This window comes from Sus scrofa, chromosome 11, assembly GCF_054392235.1.
Source record: "Sus scrofa isolate SSC_HxYL_T2T_F1_AM1 chromosome 11, Sscrofa_HxYL_maternal_Yorkshire_Landrace_v2.0, whole genome shotgun sequence".
Taxonomy (NCBI): domain Eukaryota; kingdom Metazoa; phylum Chordata; class Mammalia; order Artiodactyla; family Suidae; genus Sus; species Sus scrofa.
Genome location: NC_139393.1, coordinates 2,133,017 through 2,151,495, shown reverse-complemented (window position 1 = coordinate 2,151,495; position 18,479 = coordinate 2,133,017). Strand labels below are relative to the sequence as shown.

The following is an 18,479-nucleotide window of genomic DNA, read 5'->3' as shown; positions in this document are numbered from 1 at the left end:
AAGATGAAAAAAGTTCTGGGTACGGATGGTGGTGACGGACGGTTGCACAAAAATGTGAATGTACTTAATGCCACCGAACTGTGCACTAAAAAATGATAGTGCTATGTATATTTAAAATGTAATATTTAAAATGGCAGTGCTATGAATATTTTTTAACCACAATTTAAAAACGCATTTTTAAAAGTCTGATGAGCTACTAAAGTGAAACAAGTAGAGCATAATTTTTTAAACAAGGTTGTTGTTTACTCGAGGCTGGGCGAGCTCATTAGCGTGAAAATCTGTGCAGCTCAGGCAGTTTTCGAATTTTAAACTCTGGACGAAGCGTGCTCTCCAGATGCGGATGCGGAGCAGACACTCTCCTCCGCACCCGCAGGGCGTTTCTTCCGCGCCCCGCCCACGCCTCCGCCGGCCCCGCCCACTCCCCCTCCCGCCCCTGAGGCCCCGCCTTGCCGCTGCTCAGCGCCGGCTCTGGGGCGGGGCGGGCGGAGGCCGCCCGGATCTCGCGACACCGCGGCCGCGCGAGTGCTCAGGCCTCCGTGGGACGCGGCGCCGTGCCGCCGCGCTTCCGCAAAAATGGCGGCGGCGGGTGGTGCGCGACTGGCGGCCTGGAGCGGAAGGCTGCGGCGCGGGCTGGCAGCCGGCTGGCGGGCCTGGCCCGGCCCGGGGCCCGTAGCGGCCGCGGCGGCCGGCGTGGCCCTGGCGGGAGCAGGAGCGACGTGGTACCACGGCCGCGTGAACGTGGCGGCGCCCCGGGGCGGCCTCACCGTCGTAGCCCAGGTATGGGACGGGCCCCGTCCGGCAGCGCCGCCGGGGCGGGTGAGGGGGTTAAGGAGCGGCGTCTGCAGCCCGTCCCGGCGCACCGCGGACCCCACTGGCGACGCGGCCCGTCGGTGACGGGGGCGTGTCCGCGCCCCGGCCCCTCCCCCAGGGCCGCCGACCGGTCCTCCGGGCCCCGGCCCGCGACTGCGGCCGACCGCGCGCTCTCTGCGCAGCGTGCTCAGGCTGCCCTGGTAGGGCCCTTTTTACGAGTGCAAGTGCCAGCCCTAAAACTGACCGGTTGGCGAGTGCCGGGTTTCATGGTCCCCCGTGAGCAGCTGCACTTAGTTACACGTAAGTGACGTGTCATAAACGTGATGCTCAGGCGGACTCTGAGTCCCAAGCAAAGCATTTCTTCTCAGACTTTCATGTGTGAAGGTAAAGGTCATATTCCCTGGTTCGGTATAACATTGCCACGTAAAACATTGGAAAATTTGCAAAAGCAACTTCTTTGAAAATCTCTAATGGACATTTCATTAAGTTGGTGTGGAATTTTTAAAAGTTAAAAGCAGTAGTCTTTTTCTTCGTTGGATTTCCATTATGCTCTTCTAAATGCCTCGAATTCTGAGAAACCCAGCAATACAAAAAGAAGAAAGCAGGCCTTGTGAATTAAAGTGAGTACTGACCGATAGTATTTTTTACTTGTATTAAATTAAGACGCCACCTGGTTAGTACCTGCAGTAACTCTCTCCCATCAACATACCATTTCTCATCACAGGTGGGAGCATCTAATAGTGTCTCATATCATTTTTTTTAACCTTGCTGGGTCTGGCAGTTCAATTTATTCTTCATTTTAGGTTTCTCTAACCTTATTTCATCCTGTCTGGTTAATCTTCCCGAGAGTATCACTTTAGCTGTATGATGCACGCTGCTTCGGAAATCATTAGTGCCTCCTTCTCCCCGATAAGCCACATTTGAAAACGTTGTCGTTCTGAAGCCACTCTGACTTACCACTCCTCAGACACACCTTCTCACCAACCTGCTTCGCTTTCCCCCTTAGTGTGGATTCCGGGTTCCGTTCACCCGTCTCGTGGTTTCGTGGCCCACTGCTAGCCTGTTTGTGTTTAAAATTCCTGACAGGACACTAAAGACTTGACACCAATGTAGTATTTTGAGTTCTCCCTGGCTCCCCTCCCTCCCCACATCACAGCCTTGGGTACTTTCCTCGCGGCCGAAGCAGCACAGGAACCATTTTATTATCAACGTGTTCACGAGGTCTGATGACCCAGCATTTGCTGCTGTTTAATGAGAGCCGAGGTTTTCATCCTTTGGCCACCACCGTGGACTTGAGGGTGGCCTCCCCTTCCTTCAGCTGCAGCGGCCGAAGCCAGCAGGAATTGAGGGGCCTGCTTTCGGGAAAACTCCATCCCCTCACTGATTGTTTCCCAGAGGGGCCTGGGAGCCCTTGGGTGCCCCAGCTGCGCAGCACCGCTTCGGAGTCACGTGCGGGTAGTTGGGGACTGCTGAGGTAGATGTGCTCCTGATGGAATTGTACTTTACGTGTTTGAGTTACTGTGTCGCTGGGTCCTTAAACTTCGCGACGTAGCCTGGGAGTAACTGTGATGATGTCCTTTATTTCCAGTCATGACACGAGACGATTTTTCCAGTAAAAATAGTGGATTTCTATCAATGGAATCGTACACTTTTCAGGTTCCCATTGTGACCAACGCTTGCTGGGTCAGTCAGGAATCAAGGCTGGAATTCAGGGTCCTGAAACAGCAAATACATTGGGTTTTCCCTTCTTTCTCTCCCTTCTTCCCACAGTCATCAGAGTGCTGCCCCTGTGTCAGGCAGTGTGCAAGGAGTGGGGGTTCACCACACGATTCAGGTGCTCACATGTTAATGGGAGGGCACTTGTAATCCAGGGCGGTCACTACTGGGCTGGGCGCTGGGGGAGGGGGCACCTGCAAGAGCCCCTACAGTCTGGGCTTTCTGAGGCAGCGACAGGTGGATGAATGGAGTTTCTTGGGCAAAGAAAATGGAAAGAATGTTGCAGGCAAAGGGAACAGGATCCAGAGGTGTGAAGGGATGCCTTTGATTCAGTAGAACATGAGCAGGAGAAGAAGCGTTCAAAACTGGGGGCAGGGTGGGGGCCACCAGGGAGTCACATCATGAAGTGCCCCTTAAGCCGTATGACAGAAGTTTTTATCTGGAGGGCAGCAGGGAGCTGCTGTAGGGGTTCTTAACCTTCGCCGTCCGCCAAGAATATAGGCATAGCATTCATGGAGCTATAAACTTGAGTAGAAAAAGGTTACGTTTTTGTTCCCATTGACCTGCACCTGCACATCTTCCATTGTGAATGTAGGCACCTGGCTGCAAAAGTGTTAACAGGAAGTGGCATCAGTAGACTTCTCATGCTCCCGTTCTGTTACAGCTGTTACAGATGATCTCACAGTATCGCCTCTTTGAAACCCTGCTTGTTATTCCACCGTGTCATGTTATTTAGTGCTTAAACCAGGAGTCAGACATACTCTGGTATTGCAGATTTACCCGCTGTGAGTTAGTTTTTGTAGAAACGTGAGCTAGGGGGCCAGTCCATTCTTCTGCACGTGGCCGTCCCGTTTCCCAACACCGTTTATTGAGGAGCCTGCCCTTTCCCCTTCGCACGTTCGTGGCTCCCTTGTTGAAGATGCGCTCACTGTAAGTGCATGAGTATCCGCTGGGCTCTTTTTCAGTTTCATTGGTCTATATATCTGTTTTTATGCCAGCACCATGCTTTTAGGTACCTGCTGCTTCTGGCTTTATTACTGGAGCTTTATAGTAGACTTGGAAATCAGAAAGTGTGGGGTCTCCAGGGTTGGCCTTCTTATTCAGGGTGGCTTTGCCTTTCAGGGACTTTTGTGGTTCCCTGAGGGATTTTAGGATTTTTTTTTTTCCTGTTTCCATAAAGAATGCGATTGGGATTTTGGTAAGGAGTGCCTCGAATCTGTAGGTCACTTAAGTCTGTTGCTTAAGGTGAGGAGGGTGAGGACAGACAGCTGAGCTTTGGGTGTGGCAGTAGGGGAGTTGGTGGCCTTGACAAAAAGCATGCCAGTGAAATAGTGGGCACAGACTGAGGTGGAATTATTGAGAAAGACTGTGAAGTCAGGGAGCAAGAAAGTGAAGAGAGATGCTTTTTTCTAGAGGTGTTGTTGTAAAGGCTCTTAAAAGAGACTGAGCAAGAGAAATGAGACCGAGGACAGACGTTGCTGTCTTAAGATTCGAGACAGTAGAGGGCGTCTGAACACCGGGAGAGGATGTAACCCGGGACGGAGGTCGGTACCGCCCCGTGGGGGCGGTTGAAGTCTTTGAGGCAGGAGGTCACCTGGAGTCAGATGCCAGGTAGAAAGAAAGGTGGGGCTGTGGGACCAACCAGGTTTCCCTCCTCCATCCTAACAGGAGTGGAAGCAGAGGGCATGGGTAACCCTAGCAGCTGGCCGTAGACGGGGGACCTGATGGTGAGCTGCCCTGGAAAACAGGAGGTAGAGCAGGGAAGCTGCGGTGCTGGGGAGGACGCCCGTGGAGGTGGGGGAGACGGGAAACGGGAGAGCTTAGAAACAGCAGTCACCGGAACTACGGGGCCCACGGCCCCAAACCTCTTACTAGCTTGCCTCTGCTGCGGTTTTCCAATGTAGCTGGATCATATTCTCCAATAAATTATTCTTAAGAAGCCTTAGTATTATGAGTTTAATATGAATAATATATTGCTTTTTTTTTTGCTTTTGCTTTTTGCTTTTTAGGGCCGCACCTGCGGCATGGAGGTTCCCAGGCTAGGGGTCTAATCGGAGGTGTAGCCGCTGGCCTTTGACGCTGGAGCCACAGCAATGCCAAATCTGAGCCGCGTCTGCGATCTACACCACAGCCCACAGCAACACTGGATCCTTAACCCACTGAGCAAGGCCAGGGGTAGATTCGATAACCGCTGAACCACGACGGGAACTCCTCAATTCATATTTTAAACTCATTTTATACTCCGTGAGTGCAGCCTGACCTAAATGGTCACAGATTTTGAGTAAATAAAGCGCGGCATGTGTATGTCGTGTTGAAGTGGCCTCGCAGAAGTCGGTTAACTTGAGAGATGCTTTGGCAGTGTCATTGGGTGTAGGACTTCTTTTCTGTTGGATATCAACGGCTACTGTAAAAACTCTAATAATGTGATGAATGAGATGGAGCTATTTTAATTCACTGTAAGAGCCCTAAACGATTGGAGGTCTCTGGTGGCTCAGCAGGTTAAAGGATTGGGCGTTGTCACTGCAGCAGCTTTGCAGCCGCCCCCCAGCCCCAAAAAAAGCCCTAAACAATTCATGAAAATTGAATTGTCATTGCTCTCTTTCATTGTAAGTTGTCTAGCTATATTTGTGGGTGTCGTTTTTGTGAAAATGGGGGTAAAGGACATTAATAAGACATTAGCAAGGGTAAAACTAGGATCCGTTGGCGTCTCCCTGGGTTGGAGTATAGTTGTGTGAGTGCATTGGGTTTAATGGTAGTACGTTTGAAATTGGTGTGCCAAGGGCAGTGAACTTTATAGCAACGCACAGAGGTTTAATAACCATGAAACACTGTAAGCCTAATGAAGACTAAAGTGTTCCTGCAACAGTAAAGCAAGAATGCAAAGCAGCTGTGTGCTTTATTGCCTCAGGTAAAAATGTCTCTGGAAACAGATAAGTGATGACAAAGCTTTGATGTTAATAAACCCAAATGGAAGTCAAAAATCAAAGTGTTAAATGGCCAGATTATGGAAAGAAAGATGAAAAAGTTATACCCTGTAATTAGGTGTAATTTGTGCTTTTGGCACAGCTATTTGTCCTGCATGAATGAGAGGCTGTCTGACTTTCTTCCTCCTGTGATAGGACAGTATTTATATTTTCCTACTGTAAGTCTGTGGAGGTGCTTTTCAGGGAGCGAGACCAAGAAAGGAAGAAAAACATCGTAATGTAAGAGCAGAGGCATTTTTTAATCTGTTCTTTTGCAATTATACTTATTTAGCTGAACCTGAGTAAATTGCTATTTACTCTTATTCAATAAAACATATGTTCTGGCGGATAATGTATTCCAGTTAATGCTTTTCTTACTGTGAGTTTCAGGGTTTTATGAATTACAGCAGTGCATACACATACCCGAAGCCACCAAAGTAGCAGTATATGAATTTAAAAATTACAGGTTAAAGAGTGGCAAATATTTGGTAAAGTAAACTGTAGCAAATATATTGTTGGTAATTTGCTCTCCAAAAAAGTTGTTAAATTTTTCAGATTATAAATAATTTCAATCTGGAAATACTACTTAAGGAATCCTATATTTAAGTGCAGGCTGGTCCATATAGAAAATTTCCATTGACATCTGCGAATGTTCCATGGGTGTGTGGTATGTAGAATAAAAGTTGTGATTACTGTTTATTAAGAAATACGGCCTTAGGGAATTCCCTGCTGGCCTAGCAGTTAAGCATCCATTGTCACTGCTGTGGTGTGGGTTCGATCCCTGGTCTAGGAACTTCCGTGTGCCATAGGAGCAGCCAAAAAAAAAGGAAAGAAATAGAGCCTCATAAAACCTTAAGTTTATCCGTGTGTCTGTTGTGTGGTTGATGCATTCAGCACCAGCAACTCAGCAACTCTACAGCTTCACTGCTTCCTGTTACACGGCTTAGTCCCAGGCGTCTCCTTCCCAGACCTCATCGCTGCCCTGGCATGAGCCCTGGAAATACAAAGCCATTTTTAAAACTGATGTTTTTGCAAATTGTTCTGGGTATTCCCAAGCAAAATATGATTGACTTCATATATCTGCTTTTTGGGAGTATCAGTCGTTTTTCTCATTTGCTAGTATACACAATTAGAAGGTTATACCAAAGTGGGTTGGTTTCTGTGTTTTTGAATCTGTGCAGTGCCTAAATACCTAGAGATTAAATCACACTGTTAAGTGTTTTAAAGACAAAATCTTGTTCGGTTTAAATGTGCTCGAAATTGACCGATTAAGACCCAGCTCACATCAGAAGCAGATCCCTGCGGGCTTCCTGGGAGTTCTGGAGTGCTTGAAATTGCTCCAGGATCAAAGTCGCCAGGGCCAGGAGCTGGCTCCTGTTGTACACACAGCTCTGGATGCTGCGTTGCTTCAGTGGGCGCCCCAAGGCTGTGGCTGCAGAGGAGAAGCAGTGACCACCGAGCTGGACACTTCCAGTTACAGTCCCGCTTGCATTGCAGTGTGAGGTGAAAGGCTTGTCTCCTCCAGTGGGGACTTTACCGAGTAAGGTACTTTATTTAATGAGGAGCCGGGAAAGAATAAGCACAAGGAAACATTTCAATTTCACCAGGGGACTATTGCAATAGAAAGAGGCAATCAGTGTTGCACTGTGAGCCAGAGACACGCTTTTCTTTTTTAAAAACTTAATGCTAACCATATTTTATTTGTAATTGAAGCTTGACCTAATCTAATACTGCAAGTTTTTTTTTAAATTGGAGTTTGCATTTTATTATACAAAATAAAAAATATACAAACTATATTAGGCAGACATTAAATCCATCTTAAATTACACTCATGAAAAGATTGCTTTTTAAAACACTAAAGAAATGCTGTTTTATTATGGTTATTGAAATTTCTTGAAATATATTAGCAGGGAAGTTTAGGAACTTCCTAGGAAATAGCTGTTGGCTATTTCTTAATCCTTAAAGTTGCTTATGTTAGCTTTTTTTCTTATTAAAATTTGTGTGTATTATAGAAAATTGACGGAAAGGGGGAAAAAACATGCAAAAACCATCTTTCCCTCTACTGTGACTTGAAAAGACTAGTTAGTGTGAAAGTTGTAGGTGTTGGGTCTCGAGTGGGAAGGTTTTTATGAAAAGGTAAAGTTAATGGCCCTGAAGTGAAGAAGTAACTGTGGCGGGTGAGAGGTCAGTTCTCAAGGAGAGCTGCCCACGCCCCGTCTTCTTGCTCTCTCGTCTCCTCACCCGTATTTCTGATGAGTTGCTTCTCTGTTAAAAGCCATGGGTACTGACCGGGCTTAGTGTGGTCACTGCTTCCTTGTGTAGAGTAGCGCCTGGTTTGGGGAAGGCAACCTACGTGGCTTTAGCCCATGTCAGTGAAACAGTAAAGTGATAGAAAAATCAGAATTGTGCAGATAGACACAGAAGACATAAGGCCAAGCTTTTCTTCAAGTTTTTTAATACAACAATGAGGTCCTCTAGTACTTTGCTTTTCTGTGGCTACGTAGCAATCGTGTGTTCTTGAATGAATCTGCATTCACCTGGTGGAAAATATAAGGACTGGAAATCAAGAGTTTTCTCCTTTTATTCTTACACCAGCTGGAGAAAACTTTTTTCTTTTCAATTTTAAGAATCCTCTGCAACCACATGTTGAGAACGGATGGCGTCTCATGTTTTTCTTCGTTATTTAAAACTAATTCACTCTATTCTGTATTGTAACATGGGAAGTACTTAAAATAGGAGCTTTCTGGTGGTTTTACTAATCATTATTATATTTTACTGTACTGTCACTCACGTGTGCTGATTCATCTTTGTCATTTACTCTTGAGTAGGTTGTGACTCTGTCCGGGAATGTGGAAACAGTCATGTCCTCTCTCCCAAAAAGCTCACACACTGTTTTCACGCAGGATTTCCAGGAGTCGCGGACACCAGGAAGCGCGACTGTGCCGCGTGGCACCGAGAGCCTCTGCTCTGAATGTTTAGGTTGCCTGCCTTGTCCCTTCTGGATTCTTAGTATGTGGCCTTCTCTGTCTTATGAAATATTTCAGGTGTTATGTCTAAAATCGTTTTCAGGTTTGCTGTTTGGATCCCGTCACTGCATTGCTTTTAGGGTTGGGGTGCTGTTGTCCTCACATGAGACAGTTTGTGATACTCACTTTCCTTGGCGGTATCCACTCTTCCCTCCCGCTCTGACCGCAGCTTCTCTTTTCTAGCCCAGTACCTTGGCCCGGCCCTGTTGGACTAGCCCATCCAGTTTACCTCCTCATCCACGGGTCGGACGCCGCAGCCTCTCCCTCCCGGCAGCAAGCAAGCCCCGTGGTCCAAGAGCGCGGCTCCCACTTTCTTCTCTTTACGCTCTTATTGTCCCACTTACCTGAAGGTTTCCCCAAAACCTGTTTTATTTTCCGTTTGGCTAAAAGTTCTGTTTGCATGCAAGCAACACGTTGCTCTTTGGTTATTTCGTTGGGGTTTTTTTTAACCCCCAAAGTCCAATCTTTAGGCAGATTTTGTGTAAAATTAGGGTTTGGGGTCTGAGGGACTTGGTCCTCGAGATGCAAACTGCCTTCCGTATTGAGCCACAAGCTTTAAAAAGCCAACCTCAGAGTTCCCTGGCGGCTCAGCAGCTTAAGGATCCCGGGTTGTCACTGCTGTGGCGGGGGTCAGGCCCTGGCCCTGGCACTTCTGTGTGCCGTGGGTGTGGCCAAAACTAAAGGCCGTCTTCCCTGTGCGCTTCCTGTAAACCGAGGAGGCGTGTGCAGGGGCAGCCTTGCTGGGGGTCGGGATTGAGCCGCCTGAGTGGATCCCAGAGACGGGGGCCTGGGGGAGGCGGCGCAGAATGCCCTGTGAGTGAGTCACCGCCCTCCGGAGCCCCGAGCAGGAAGGCCCGAGCCGCTGCCGCCCGCACCTGTTCCCGAGACGGGGCGGGAGGGAGGCCACGCGCTGCTTTAGTCCAGCCCGTCTTTGCTGTGTACCGTGTGTCTTGTAGGGTGTCCCTGGCCCTCGTGGAGCCTTTGCCCACGACTCAGCCCTTTGACAGCGCTTCCCCTGGCTTACTTGAGGTTTTCAGTTTTGAGGAGACCTTTTAGCATGGGTGTGCGAGGTTCCTGAAATTAGTCATAGCTTCTATTGCAAAAGCTACCTTGTTATGTTCTGTTCTTCTCGGCTGCCAAAGATCACAATCCAGATACGTTTACTGATACCAGATCTGTTAGTAGTCTTCTATTTAAATTTAACTCTATAGGAGTTCCCGTCATGGCTCAGCAGTTAACGAATCTGACTAACATCCATGAGGATGCAGGTTCGCTCCCTGGCCTTTCTCGGTGGGCTCAGGATCGGGTGTTGCTGTGAGCTGTGCTGTAGGCCACAGACTAGGCTCGGATCCTGCTGCTGTGGCTCGGGCGTAGGCCTGCGGCTGCAGCTCCCATTTGACCCCTAGTCTGGGAACTTCCATGTGCTGCGGGTGCGGCCTTAAAAATAAATGAACAAACAAATAAATAAATTTAATTACAGAATAATTAAAAAATGCTAATCTGGTGCCTCTCTCTCCCCTCCCTCTTCTTTTTTTTTTTTTTTTTTTTTTTTTTTTTGTCTTTTTGCCATTTCTTGGGCCGCTCCTGCGGCATATGGAGGTTCCCAGGCTAGGGGTTGAATCGGAGCTGTAGCCACCAGCCTACGCCAGAGCCACAGCAACGCAGGATCCGAGCCGCGTCTGTGACCTACACCACAGCTCACGGCAACGCCGGAACACTGACCCACTGAGCAAGGGCAGGGATCGAACCCGCAACCTCAAGGTTCCTAGTCGGATTCGTTAACCACTGCGCCACGACGGGAACTCCCCCTCCCTCTTCTTAATTCCCTCTGCTCTGCGGTACATCCTTGCTGTTTATTTTAGATGTAGTGATATATATCTGCTAATCCCAAACTCCTAACTTATCCTTGCCCCTTTGGTAACCATAAGTTTGTTATCTTTGTCTGTGAGTCTGTTTTGTAAATAAGCCAATTTGTGTTATTCTTTAGAGCCACATATAAGTGATATAATACCGGTATTTGTCTTTCTCTGGCTTTCTTCAGTTAGTATGATAATCCCTCGGTCCATCCATTTTGCTGCAAATGGCAGTATTTCATTCTCTCTTATGGCCAAGTAATATTCCATTTTACACACACACACACACACACACACACACACACACACACACACACACACCTTTATCTATTCCTCTGTCGATGGACACATGGGTTGCTTCCATGTTTTTGCTGTTGTGAAGTGTGCTGCTGTGAACATTGGGGCCCGTGGACATACCATTTTGAAAAGAAAGAAGTCAAAAGTGTCATGGTTTGTCATCGAGGCGTTCCCAACCTTGGCACGGTGGGTTAAGAATCCGACTGGCAGCAGCTCAGGTTGCTGTAGAGGCATGGGTTCGATTCCTGGCCTGGCTCCGTGGGTTAAAGGATCCAGTGTGGCCGCAGGTGTGGCCATAATACAAAAAATATATACATAACATTGGAAACAACTCAAGAGATTGGGATTTATCGTTGTGGGACTTTGAGGCTGCTTCTTCTGCACTTCTGCTCAGCAAAAAGGAGCTGTCTTTCCCGTGTCACTTTATCTCCGTACAGTTGTAGCAGGGTAGCATTTACCTTCTGGGCCTGGCGCTTTTAGCTAAAGCACTGCCGCGGTTTCTCAGGGGAAGCTTTATTTGGTGGTGCAACAGTGATACGATGAAGCTTCAGGAAGATACTGAGCCTTGAAGTTAGGGCTCTAGTCTTTTTTTTTAATCATCTGGAACCTAATTTAAACTTTTTGTTTAGAGCAAAAACAAAACTTACCCAGTTATGATGTGCATGCTGGAAGGTAGTCATGGAAATAGGGGCAGCGAGCTTTCTTTTCAGGGGGTCCCACAGGGAGGGGCAGGTACCAGGAGAGTGCTCCTCTCTTTCTTTCTTTTTTTTTTTTTTGTCTTTTTGTGTTTTTGCTATTTCTTGGGCCACTCCCGCGGCATATGGAGGTTCCCAGGCTAGGGGTCGAATCAGAGCTGCAGCCACCAGCCTACGCCAGAGCCACAGCAACACAGGATCCGAGCCGCATCTGCAACCTACACCACAGCTCACGGCAACGCCAGATCCTTAACCCACTGAGCAAGGGCAGGGACCGAACCCGCAACCTCATGGTTCCTAGTCGGATTCATTAACCACTGCGCCACGATCAGGAACTCCCTTTTTTTTTAAATTTTTTTTTTTTTTTTATTTTAGGGCCGCACCTGAGGCATATAGAGGTTCCCAGGCTAGGGGTTGAATCAGAGCTGCAGCTGCCAGCCTACATCACAGCCACAGCAGCGCAGGATCTGAGCGGCATCTGTGACCTACACCACAGTTCATGGCAACCTTACCCAGATCCTTAACCCACTGAGCGAAGCAGGGCTCGAACCTGCTTCATGGTTCCTAGTCGGATTCGTCTCCACTGAGCCACGCCGGGAGCTCCCAGGTGCCTCTCTCTTTGCTCGTCAGCGTCCCTGACTGGCCACTCCTCTGCAGACGCCTTACAGTGATGCTCTGGTGCTGCTACGTGTCGTTCCGCTTGACCACACTCCTTTAGGGAAACCACGCTCGCTTTCTTCTGTCGCTAGCCCCAGACAGTGTTCATGAGTCACAGAGACTAGGTCCCCGAGCTCCCAGGTCTCCTAGGAATGCCTTTGTCTCCCTCGGTAATGCTCCGTCATTCTGTAGAGTTTAGCTTGAAGCACAGCTTACACCGTGACTACTTCTAATTTAGTCTAGTAGTATTTTGTTTCACGCACAGTAAAATATCCCTGATTGAGAGTGAAATGGAAAAGTCTGCCTAGTGAGTGAAAATGTCCAGTTGTAAAGTTTTCTTCAAGAAGAAAAGATATTCTTTAATTACACCATAGAAAGTCCACAGACAACAAAACAACTCCTTTTCATCCAGATTATTCCAAATTCCAAAATAAAGACCCCAGAGGAATAAGTTTTTACTGCATTTTGCCTAATGCAATGTATATATGTTGGACATATTGAAAGCATTGTTGGAAAGCCTGTTCTTTTCCCACTTTCTTCCTGAGAAATGTGGAGAGCAAAGAGTGTTCCACAAAGAAGGAAACTCTTTCCCGTCTGTCAGTTCATGGATAAAAGTAGAGACGGAATGGCGAAGCACCTGTTGCTTTAAAGGCAGTAAACCGGGGAAATGGCTCAGCAGAAGTCATCAGCTTTCAGGGACCTCTTTAACCCAGTCCACCTCACTCATTGCGCTTAAGTCCTTTGTCACATTTTTTACTGCATTGCAAGTAAGCCTCGAGAACCATGGAGCATTTACACTTAACCAGAACCAGGTGGATGGTTCTCGCATGCTGCGTGCAGCCCCCGATCCCGCATTTATTCTGCGCCTCCTTCCCATCGGTCTGGCTTTAGATGCAGGTTTGAGACGCAAGGTCCCTGTGGTACCCAGAGGAGCTCGTCCCCGCTCCCGGGGCTGGGGCTCGAGCTCAGCCCCCAGCAGGCCCTCCGCAGCCCTTTGATCTCCAGGCGGCCCTCTTCTGCCTGCGGGGCTGCTTCCCCACCAGGCTGCTGGTTTGTGCGTCAGGGGTGTGCTGGCCAACGGAGTTGACGTCTCTCTGAGGTCTCATTCAGGTAAAGGCTAAGATGGGTGCCTCTCAGTCCATTCCTACTGGGGGAGTTCTTTGAGCTGCAATAAGTGAGTTAGGGTAAAGGGGGGAAAACGCTCTCCAGCCTTTCTGGCTAAAGCTTGACTACGTCGCCCCTTACGCTGCTTCCATTTCCTCGCGTGATATTACAAGGGTGGGGTGTGTGTTTTAAGAATAACCTTAGAGGAGATCCTGCTGCGGCACCGTGGGTTAGGAATCCAGCTGTCGCAGCTGGGGTCACTGGGGAGGCGCGGGTTCGAGTCCCAGCCCAGTGCAGTGGGTTAAAGGATCGGCATTGCTGCAGCTAGGCCATAGGTCAGAGCTTCCGCTCACATTCAGTCCCTGGTCCAGGAACGTCCATGTGCCACAGGTGCGGCCATTTAAAAAAGGGGGGGAGGTTCCTGTTGTGGCTCCGTGGTTAACAAATCCGACCAGAAAGCATGAGGTTGCGAGGTTTTTTTTTTGTTTTTTTGTTTTTTTTTTTTTTTGCTATTTCTTGGGCCGCTCCCGCGGCATATGGAGGTTCCCAGGCCAGGGGTTGAATCGGAGCTGTAGCCACCAGCCTATGCCAGAGCCACAGCAATGCGGGATCCGAGCCGCGTCTGCAACCTACACCACAGCTCACGGCAACGCCGGATCGTTAACCCACTGAGCAAGGGCAGGGACCGAACCCGCAACCTCATGGCTCCTAGTCGGATTCGTTAACCACTGCGCCACGACGGGAACTCCCAATGTTGCAAGTTTGATCCTTGGCCTCACTCAGTGGGTTAAGGATCCAGTGTTGCCGTGAGCTATGGTGTAGGTCGAAGACACAGCTCGGATCCCGCGTTGCTCTGACTGTGGTGTAGGCCGGCGGCTGCGGCTGCAGCTCTGATTCAACCCCTAGCCTGGGAACCTCCGTATGACGCAGGTGCGGCCCTGGAAAAGACAAAAAATAATAATTTTTAAAAAAGGACAACCTTAGAAATCTTACCTAGCCCTTTGCTGTGTCATGTTTGTGTGTTAACTCCTCGGAGGACAGCTTTTAAGACGTTTATGTAGCAGTAAGGGCGCCCGGGTTCTAACCTCATGTGCCTTGCCGGCCGTCTGCCTTGTTGAGGTTTTCTGAGAGAACTAAAGCTGCTGCATCTCCGCTGGGGTCTTCTAGGGTCATTCACACCAGGGACTGGACTCACCCAGGGCAGCGGCAGGCAGGGGTCCAGTCAGGGCTTCGATGCTTCGGTGAACTTTTCCCTCCTGTTTTTGAAGTAGATGCTTGGTTTGCTCTTTCTCGTCTTCAAGTGCAGTGGTTTTCACCTGTCAGACCCTTGGCGTTTGTCACGCATGTGGATATTCTTGTCCTGATTACTTTTCTCTGTGCTTTTTCTTCTGCCTTCTATGTGATTTTTTCCCATCATAGTTTGTGTATTTTCTACAGTGTTGGTCCTCGTCTCTCCTGTTTCCTAAGGATCTTTAATTTTATGGTGGCATTTTTCTCCTCTGTTTCTTTTATGTAGCTCGGCCGCCCCCTGTCCAAAGCTCCTGTCATCTTACATCTTATCTTTGCTCTCTGCTGTTTTAAGTCTGTTGCATCCTTTGTTTCCAATGATGTATTTTTCTGACTTCTTTCAGAATTTGGTTTCCATTGTTGCCTCCCATTGCTCTTTATCTTCCACAGAATGTGTATAGGCCCAACATCAGGTTTTAAACAGACGTTCTAGCTGGATATGTTATTTGCAAAAAACAACACAAATGTATAACTTTGGCCCTGTTCCATCTTGAATTGAGCACTCTTTATCTTCACATCAGAATATTAGCTGAGGAGTTCCTGCTGTGGTTCAGCAGGTTACGAACCGGACTAGTGTCCATGAGGATGCGGGTGCTATCCCTGGCCTCACTCAGTGTGTTCAGGATCCGTCAGTGCTGCAAGCTGCACTGTAGGTCATAGACGTGGCTCGGATCCAGTGTGGCTGTGGCTGTGACTGTGGCATAGGCCAGCAGTTGCAGCTCTGATTCATCTTCTAGTCTGGGAACTTCCATATGCCACAGGTGCAGCCATAAAAATAAAAAAATGAGGAAAAAGAGAAATATTAGCTCAAGAGCAGGATGTTAACAGTTTGTGTGGACTGTGGATCATTCAGTGCCTGGGACTGGAGCAGGAGCGCAGCTGTGTCCTCCGTCTCCTCTGGATGTTCACCTTCCAGCCAGGCTGGGGGTTATCCCGTCCCATGGGGGGGCCTTCCGCTGTCCCTCTGTGCCCCACCTGGGGTGCTGCCTCTTTAGAGACGCACCCTCCTGTGCGGGGACAGGTGTTGGGTCAGCGTGGTCACGCATGCACGCTTTTCCTCTGCCGCCTCCCCGGCCCTAGTCGGTGCTGGTCCTTCCTGGGACAGGAGCTGGCACAGCGAGCGATGGGGGCTCTCCATACTCTTGTGTGGCTGCGTGGTCCCTGCACTCGGGGGCTCGGTGGCAGCCTGGTACCCCCTGCACAGTGCCCTTCTGGCCATTTGCTTGGCAGCTGTGTGAGGATCAGGTGTGAGTGCTGCCCGGAGTTGGGCGGTGCCCGCAGCCAGACGCAGCAGCTGTCACAGCAAGGTCTCCCACTGCGTTACACTCTGGAGGAAGAAACTAGCTTTCATTCCCAGTATTGTCCTGGGTCCAAGTTATCAACACCTGCATGACAAGTTAGGGGAGGACAAGTTAGATGGGAGGTTAGGAGCCAGCGTCAGCATGGCTGTGCTCACTTTCTGGTTTGGGTTCTGCTTCTTTGTCAGGTTGCGGGACAGAGATTTTTAAGAAATTTGACTTACTGCTTTCTCATCAATTTGTGTTTTTTTTGTTTGTTTGTTTTGTTTTGTTTGTTTGTTTTTCTAATGACACTTTTTCTTTTTAGGGCCACACCTGCATCAGGTGTAAGTTCCTAGGCTAGGGGTCAAATCAGCACTGCAGCTGCCGGCCTACCCCTCAGCCACAGCAACACCAGACCTGAGCTGCCTCTGCAGCCTATACCATGCTCATGGCGACACTGGATCCTTAACCCACTGAGCAAGGCCAGAGATCCAACCCACATCCTCATAGATAGTAGTCGGGTTCTCAACCCGCTGAGCTACAGTGAAAACTCCAGTGGCCCTCTGATTATATTAAGTGTTAACTCTTTCGGGAAGGTACGTTCTGTCATCTTTTTAGCGTGGAGAAGGGCCTTCCCAGATGTCATTTTCAAATGGGTTGTTATATAGAGTGAGAGCCTAGAGCAGAAATCGAGAAAGCTTGGTTTTCGTAGCAGAGCCTGCAAAACCTGGAGGTTCCATCTTCTTGCAGTGCTCATGCTCTCACCACACCCTTGAAACAGCCCTCCAGGCTCAAAAGATTCTAGACGTGAAGGGTAACATTTGTACTGAAATTTATATCCTAAATAAATGGCCTAGAACTGTAGTTTGCCTTATGATACCTTTTACCTTTGAAAGGAATCGATGTAGCCCACGGAGAAAGCAGTCAGATTCCTCTTGACATCCAGAAACCCCGAAGCCTCCGTGTCGGCATACTGAGTGGTTGCTTGTGTGGATGCTTTTCCTGTAAGCGATAGCTCGTTGTGGCCGAGAGCACACTGGCGGTGAGCTCTTTTAAAGTGTGTGTTAACAAAGATGAAGAGAGTTGCATCCCGTGGTCTAATTTTATTTGATGTATAGTATTTACGACAGGCCCCACCTACATCTGCTTGTGTTTTCTGAAAGTCATTCTGCTTTTACTCGCAGTTCTGATCATTTTCAGTTTATGGAGACATGGCCCTGGTCTTTCCACAGAGCATACATCCTACACAGCGGGTGTATGTGGTAGGTGAGCGAGTCATGCTGACTTCATGCAACAGCAGTGGGACGTGAGTTGTGCCCTGTGAGTGAATATTCCACACAACTAAAATTACCTTCATAAGCCATCGAACATCTTTTATATGCAAAATTTGTATTAAAAACAGTTAAACTACATCACACATCTTCCTACACTTGTAACAGAACGTTCCCCGCATAATGAGTCATTTCTAAGTGACTGAAGAGCGTTTTCACCCTGAGTTGACCTAGAGGCTGTTTGGTGGCCGCGACAGCATTGACTGGCCCAGACCGCGGTGGCCAGGTCAGATTGCCCCTCCTCTGTCAGTGTCGGGCTCTTGGCTCGCCTTTCTGCCAGGAGCATACTTGACTCTGGCGTCTGTAATGTAATGGTTTTAATGTGCTGGGATTTTGAAACTAAAAACCAAGTCTATTGCATTGATACCTAAACCGAGTAAATCCCCAATCTTGATATGAGCCATCCTGTACATTCAGCCATCCTGTAGCTTCCAGTGGCTTTGCGTATACAGTGCCTGTTGTATAAGTTAAAAGAGAACATTGGGAGTTCCCAGTGTGGCTCAGCAGAAAAGGATCCAGCTCATATCCGTGAGGACACAGGTTCGATCCCTGACCTCGCTCAGTGGGTTAAGGATCCCGCATTGCCATGAGCCATGGTGTAGGTCACAGACACAGCTCAGATCTGCTGTTGCTGTAGCTGTGGTGTAGGCCGGCAGCTGCAGCTCTGCTTCAACCCCGAGCCGGGGAACCTCCATATGCAGCATGTGCGGCCCTAAAAAGACAATAAGTAAGTAAATAAAAGAAAATGTCAGTATCCAGGGTGACCTTTCTAGTAGAGTATATGTGCTCTTGTTGTCATTTTTGCCAGGCTCCCCAGAGACCCTCTGCGCCATGGGTTTGCCGCCCAAACCTCAGGACTGACTCTGGTATAGTTTGCTCTGCTGTTGTCCCTTGTCTTGGCAAACTCCTCCTTATCCTTGGCAGTCCAGTTCACATGTCCCCCGGCCTGTGCTGCCTCTCCTAAGTCTTCCAGTTAACAAGGCAATTAACTGGTCTCCTCGCTGCTTTCTCGTAGACTTTTTACTTACTTCTGTTAGAGCATTTGTTAAAATCACAATAATCATTAATAGTGATGGCTGGCCTTCTGGAGCACTTCGTCTGTGTCGGGCTTATGGCAGGGGCTTTACGGGTGTTGTTTCATTGAATGCGTGTTTTTTAAAGACCCTTCGAAGTCGGTAGGACCCCTCTCTGCATTTTACAGATCCGTTAGCTGAGGGCGAAGTTACAGTAGAAACTTGGCCGCGTGATAGAGCTGGGGGTTAAGTCCAGGCTGTTTGATTCCTGTTTTGTCATTGTTCGTAAGTCAGCTGAGGTTCAGAGCTGTAACGGGCCCAAGGTCACATACCAAGTAAGTGATGGAACTGGAATTTGAGTCCCAGGCAGTTGACCTTGGAGCCGGCGCTCTGAGTTGTTTGTGTGTCTCCGCTGCTCCTTAAAGGCCGTACTGTGTTCACCTCTGT

General features: G+C 48.6%; 1 protein-coding gene across 7 annotated transcripts in view; it reads left to right on the top strand.

Annotated features, from left to right (window-relative positions):
• The first annotated feature begins 561 nt into the window (after positions 1–561).
• MICU2 (mitochondrial calcium uptake 2) overlaps positions 562–18,479 on the top strand; it is a 79,783-nt gene continuing 61,865 nt past the window's right edge. For all 7 annotated transcript variants that reach the window (XR_014818905.1, XR_014818907.1, XR_014818904.1 and 4 more), the window contains exon 1: positions 562–777. Coding sequence is in view for 2 of the 7 variants with exons in the window: in XM_021065452.2 (XP_020921111.1) it covers positions 574–777 (204 nt within the window). In the remaining 5 variants the exon portion in view is untranslated. The remainder of the gene's footprint in view (positions 778–18,479) is intronic.